The sequence below is a fragment of the Rhinatrema bivittatum genome, chromosome 10, assembly GCF_901001135.1.
Source record: "Rhinatrema bivittatum chromosome 10, aRhiBiv1.1, whole genome shotgun sequence".
Lineage (NCBI taxonomy): Eukaryota > Metazoa > Chordata > Amphibia > Gymnophiona > Rhinatrematidae > Rhinatrema > Rhinatrema bivittatum.
Genome location: NC_042624.1, coordinates 7,915,615 through 7,922,041, shown reverse-complemented (window position 1 = coordinate 7,922,041; position 6,427 = coordinate 7,915,615). Strand labels below are relative to the sequence as shown.

General features: G+C 36.8%; 1 protein-coding gene across 1 annotated transcript; it reads right to left on the bottom strand.

The window, feature by feature from the left end:
• Positions 1 to 261: 261 nt before the first annotated feature.
• LOC115100271 (regulator of G-protein signaling 1-like) lies at positions 262 to 4,825 on the bottom strand. The gene is made up of 5 exons (XM_029618647.1): positions 4,609 to 4,825; positions 4,227 to 4,319; positions 3,736 to 3,797; positions 2,104 to 2,270; positions 262 to 1,711 (listed from the first exon to the last, which is right to left on the bottom strand). Exons 1-5 carry the CDS (start codon positions 4,707 to 4,709, stop codon positions 1,523 to 1,525), a joined length of 612 nt encoding a protein of 203 aa, XP_029474507.1. The 5' UTR covers positions 4,710 to 4,825; the 3' UTR covers positions 262 to 1,522.
• Positions 4,826 to 6,427: the final 1,602 nt, after the last annotated feature.

Here is a 6,427-nt window from a genome sequence, read left to right as displayed (position 1 = left end):
TCCTTCTCTATGGGTCACAAAGTGTTAGGGTTAGGTTTTTTCAAACATTCCAGTTTTGAATTAGTCAATCACGTTGACCAATCTGGATTGTATTTGTATGTGGGTACCTTTCAGATCGAGGTGCTACTGAATCATTGTGGAATGTTTAGCACACAAAGGGCCTGATTTGCTAAGATGTTATTTTCCCATTCAGTATATAATTATAATAAAGTGTAGCAAAGCAGGCCTAAAGCATGTAAAATAAAACAGGAAAAGAGTATCGATAATGCCAAAAAAATGTTTAATTCAAAACAGAGGATAATTTTCAAAGCCATTTGATAATTACCTTTATTGTAGATTTTATTATTTTCTATGTGGATTGTACTCCACTGAGTATACCATTTGTACTATCAGTGGATTATAAATGTCCTTAAATAAAATAAATACATGTTAAAAGGGATTTTACTTGGATAAATTGCTCTATCTGAAAATTGCTTTCCATCAACGTGCCTGGAGTTATTTTTAGCCATATCCCAAGAAGGCATTGCTGGGGACATGATTAGGTCCTGGGAGGAAATATACATGTATAGATTGCATTTTCAACTCTCCATGCATTATTTTCCGTAAAAAGAAAAGTATCCACACAAAAGGCAGGCGTACATGCAGTATCCATGTGCGCGTTGTATGCAAATACTTTCCTTTGCAAATTGAGGTAAAATGCCTGGGTACAAAGGACCCACAGACTCTGTCTCAAAGTGGACAATTTCAAAATTACCCCTATCAATTACATTTGTATTGCAAATAGTGACCAAATGAGATACAAAACACCATAATACTAAACACAATAAATATATTAAAACAATAAAAATAATCAACATATATTCAACAACTACATGTTAAAACAACAATCATCAATTAATTTTTATCATTTGAATAGTTGCCATTTAAATTAAGCATGGTTTAAATTATAAATATATTATAATAGAAATAAATATGGTTTAAAGATCATAGACATTCATTTTTCTATTATTCTATTTAGTTACATACAAACATTTTGGAAGCAATCTTAAAAGAAAGAGGTAAGGTTGTGTAATGCTTCTTTGATGGATGTATCTCTAAGTTTAGAAGCTAGATCATGACTTCCCAAACATCTGATATAATTGAAACTATTTCCATTATCTTTTGCTGTAGTACATTTTACTATTTGTACCATATTGCATGATTTTATGCTTCAAATCGTTTCCATATTGGCCTTTTCTCAGTGTCCTTCATTGATAGTTGATAGGCATTCCCTCCTGCATGAAACCATGGTCAGGTCTGAGAGATCAGTTTATGGTTTTGGTCCTGAGGCATCTTCCTTTATTGCCCCTGTTCTCTCACATCCTGCTTATCATTACTCCTTCATCTTGCTGTGTCTTTCCTTGACAGCATGCCTTCTGTCACTGGGCTACAGTTCATCTGCACTCCGTCATCTCTCAGTCACACTGAAAGGTGAAGTTGCTGTTGGTGGAAGGGCCGTATCCTTCTAGGTATGGTCAAGTCCTCATCCCTTGTGATTGCTTGCCTGGCACTTGTTTAAAAGGTTCAAGTACGCTTCTGATTTCAGGAATCGAGGGTATGAGTCTTTCTCCATAAGCAGATACACAGTTTTCTGGGCCTCATCAAAACTTGTCAGAGTTGGTTGCAGAACTTGGGAAGTAATATTCTTTCTTGTGTGAAAATCAATATTAACCTGAGAGGAAAGGATATCTGTTAATTGTAATTTTTTGCACCGCCTACCACAGAATACAGAGGATAAATAAGGTTCTCTAATGAGATGCATGAATGAGGAAAGCTCTGTTTCATTAGGAAAGACGGCATAAGGAAAGGAACCCAATTCCTCACATGAGAAATGAAACAACTGGGGATAAATCCTATAATTCAAAACCCCAAGTTGTTAATAAAAAGCTTGAGTCTAAAATCTCTTTAATTAGAGCAATATTGATAAACATAAGAGCTTTTCTATCTTTAATTGCTCCATAGCATTGTATTCTTTCTTTGGGGTGCCTGCATCAACCGCTTTATCAGCCCTCAGGGTCTTTCATAAGCAAGCAGAAGTATGGAAAGAGAAGCTTTTGACTCTACCTGTTTGGCAGCATCAGGGTGAATAAATTGCTGATAAATCATCTCTGCCTTGCTGTATAGATTATCGGGCAGCTTTGTTTTCTTGTAGTCTTCGCAAGCCAACCAGAACTCAATGTTTTCCTCACTAAATTCCGATTTCAGGAACAAACGGAAAGCAGCTTGACCGGCTATGAAGAAAGAAAAAAAGCTGTAAGCTACTTTGTCGATTACCATAGATACCAGCAGTTACTATTAGTATATCCAGTGAGACAAGGGACAATAATTAATTGTATTCACAATGCATTTAGGGTAACTATTTTACTGAGGTAACGGAGCTTTGGGTTGCACCACAAAAGTAAAAACTCTTTATCACATCACATCCTCATTAAGTATTAGCTTTTTTTTAAAATAAAACTTGAATTTCATTCCACACTCTGCTGGTGTACATAAACCAGGATTCATTTAAAAATAAACATCCCAGGAGAAAGGAAATATATTGCAGTCCCTATAAAATTAACATTTTGCTCCTATGATTATTCAGACCAAGGGCCTGATTCATCAAGGTATTTTTCCATAGAAGCCTTTAGCGAATTATAGCCAGAAAGTCAGGAATGCAGAATCATGAAAAGTAGTTCAATATAAGGAATACTCAAAGGCAGCCCACTTCTAATTTGGTAAAATTGTTTTTTCTGCCATATGAAATATTGGCTAAAGCCTGGCATCGCACTGTAATATATTATAAGAGGTAATACAATTCAGATGGCCAAGTCAGGCGCTTTCAGCACATTTCCTTTCTGCTAATTTTCAAAGAGAAACTCTCTGGCATTGTATCTTTGACAATTTGCTGGCGTAGTGTAGGTGAGTACAAAGGGGGGGTGCATACCTCGCTCTGGCTATTTCTGTGGGCAGCTGAGTGGAAGTAAAATCGAGGGCTTGTGTTTGAAAATCAAAAGGACTTGCACCAGTTTACTCCCCTAGATTAAACACCTCCTTCCCCCCAAAACTCCTGGCTAAACCTGCATGCTCTGCCGGAAGCCATGCATACTTTCAGCTGGGCAAGTCAATCTTTAGACTGGCCAGTTTACCTGGGCAAATCACTACTTACCCAGGGAAGTAACTCTGAAAATTGTTTTTACTCATAACATTTAAGTTCTGTGATTATTTTAGAGTCTACACATATATTATTATCTGTTTAAGAATTTGTATTACTTTGATGTTTGTATATTTTATGTACTAATTTTGTATTAATGCTTATTCTATTTGTATATATTATGTGAATACATTAGAGTCTATATTAACTGTTTACATTTTATGAATTTATATTTACTGATTGCGTTTTATGAATGTTTTCTTGTAATCCTCCCCAACATTTTTCATGGGGGAGGGGGAAATATAAAACTATGTAAATAAATACTATTTTCCAGACTCTTTTTATTTTTATGTGCTAATTCTGAGAATCCATTTTGAGCATGTTTAACATGAAAAGCCAGACTGAAAGCACCATAAATAAATGAAGAAATACATCTGGATATGGATTCATTGAGAGGTTGCATTACAGGACAAAGCCTTTTCCAGCAGACTCCATGGAGTGGAGTACAAGGAACTGTAATATTCTCTTTTTGTTAAACTTCACAAAGGGATGGACCCACTTACTTTGACAGGCAAGCAGCTTTTCCAAAGATAGGGACCACTCAGCCACCTCCTCTGGAGATAGTCTAAAAAGACAAGAGAGGACAATATTGAAAATTAAGAAAATCTGTTAAGTCCAGTAAACGCCATTTACTAATGTTTAGTAAAAACACCAAAAACAAAATTGCTTATTTATCATCTCTATAACTTAGTGCTTTAATAATCAAAAGCAGCTTCAAAAGATGAAAAAAAAGCAAGTAAAACATAATTGAGATTACCATACATCAAATATCTAGTATGGTTTCAGAATTCATACATCTAATTCATATTCTATAACTGAACCATGGTTATGAGGGAAGACCATGTTCTTATTCATTTCCTTTGCAGCTACCATTGAGAAGTGATCACGGGACTTTTTAGAACTGTAAAGTTATTGCATGCTTATTGTCCAAAGAAGAGCATCCCATCAGTGCCTTTGCTAAGTATGAAGCTGAAGACATCATGTTAATACTTACTTATTGTGCTTGGAAGCAGAAGATTTGATACCGGACTCCAGATGTGGCAAGTGTGGCAACATAGACTTCAAATAGCTTTTCAGATCCGTTCCACTGGAAACAAATAGAAAATTCAATTTGGTTCTCTATTCCATTGCAATACATAGAAAGTATATTTTCAAGATTTACTAGTCCAATAGTCCCTTTAAGTGGAATATAAATCAGTTCCTGCACATTGCAAAATGTGTGTGTGTATATATATATAAATATATATATACACACACACAGTATATATTCACACACACAGTATATATTCACAGACACACATACAACTATAGATAATGAATTCATTGTATTCAATGTGCTATGCATGTTATACATTTTATACATTAATTCTACTTACAAAGACTTTGGTTTCTTTTTGTCACTCGGGTCTTCTTCAGGCTTGCAGTCCATTTCTTTCAGGTTAGTAGGGTTAGCGTGATGGAAGAAGATCCTTGGCATGGTGCTAATGCTTAGGCTCGGTGCTGACTTCTGCACTTATCTGTAGCTCCTGGGACAGGAAATGCCAGCCCCTCTGGCCTCACTGCCACTTTTATAGAGGCAAGCAGAAGCTGTAGCTCTGTGTGAAAATAGTCTTGTTTATGAAGTGGCGTTACCACAAACTGCAGAAGTTCCCCTTTTCGCAGCGGAGACTTGACGTCTTGAGTATAGTTTGAAAAAAAACAAAAGCATGTGATGCTGTCTGTCTCGAGTCTTTAACCAGATGCGACTGGATCCTTATTTCTGCAGACAAAAATGTGTTTCTTTAGACCAATGAAACAAGGCCATCACTTATCGAAAATGTAACTTCGACTTGCTTTTGCACTTACTTGCTGGAAGAGATATAATGTATGCAGAAATGAGCGACTTTCCATAGGCAGCCTGCAAATTATGACCACCGACCTTTTATGGCGGAACAGTTCCATACTACTTGTGCAACTGCATGTCTCAGCTTTGACCTCTTCCAGCATTTGAAACGTGTGCATATGTAGGTCTCATCAACAGTTTGAAGGAGTCTTCTTACATTTGTAATCGTAATTCACTTCAGTCTAATTGGAATTTCAAAGGTGAAAAATAGTGTACTATGTGCAACCTTTGCACATCAAGCAGGACTATCAATAAAATCTAAGGGGGGCAATTTTCAAAAGGATTTACACATGTAAATGTAACCACTGTTGGAGCAATTTTCAAAAGCCATTTACCTGCATAAAGTACCCACACGCAGGTAAATCCTATGGACAATTCAATGACATGTAGCAATTTTCAAAAGCCCACTTACACAGGTAAAGTGCATTTACACATGTAAATGCTATTGAAAATCAGGCCTAAGAGTCACTTTACCCTCCATTGATTGTAAGCCCTCTGGGGATAGGGAAATACCTACAGTACCTGAATGCAATCCACTTTGAAGTGCTGAAAAAAGTGTGAAAAGTGGAATATAAATCTAAAAACCTGAAGCCCTTTCCCCCTTTTGCCCTAGTCTTTGGGACGAGGATCTTAGGCAGTCATTTACTCTGTGTGGTGCCTTCTACCTCGACAATGCTCTATCAAAGAAAAATAGATTAAAGTAGATAAACATCATCTGGCCGCATCTGGTCTCCTCCCTCTCAACCCAGTACCACAGAAGCTTCCCTAACTCCAGATGTAGCACTTCCTCGCACCTAAGGTGCCTCTGTTTTCACTTGCTTATATCCCTAGCTCTCTCCTCTTCTCTAGGATATACATATTTATGTGATAATTTAGAAAGGAATTACGCAAGTAAATGTAACAAATTATTATAGCAATTTTCAAAAGCCATTTACTCGAATAAAGCGCACTTATGTGAATAAATCCTATGGAGAACTCAATGGCATATATTGTATCAATTTTCCAAAGCTCATTTACAAAGGTAAAGTGCCTTTACACATGTAAAACCCAGTTTTAAGCGCGTTAATCCTTGTGAAAATCACCCCCTTATGTTCTTAAGTCTCATTTCACAGGGCCTTTGGGCCAGATTCTGTATCATTTTGGTAGCCCTACTTTGCATTGCCTCTATCTATATCATTTTGGAATTATGGCTTCGAAAACTGGATACAATACTCCATATGAGACCTAAGGAATTATTGGTACAGAGGCTTTCTATCCTAATGGGTAAATTCTAAATGGGCCATGCATGTGGCTGGGCCTTGCGCGCGCTGCCC

Coding starts and splice junctions, on each gene's coding strand:
- LOC115100271 (XM_029618647.1), bottom strand. CDS start 4,709: ATGCCAAGGATCTTCTTCCATCACGCTAACCCTACTAACCTGAAAGAA. Junction 4,320..4,608: donor AAAAAGAAACCAAAGTCTTT/GTAAGTAGAATT, acceptor ATTTGTTTCCAG/TGGAACGGATCTGAAAAGCT. Junction 1,712..2,103: donor ACCCTGATGCTGCCAAACAG/GTAGAGTCAAAA, acceptor CTTTCCTCTCAG/GTTAATATTGATTTTCACAC.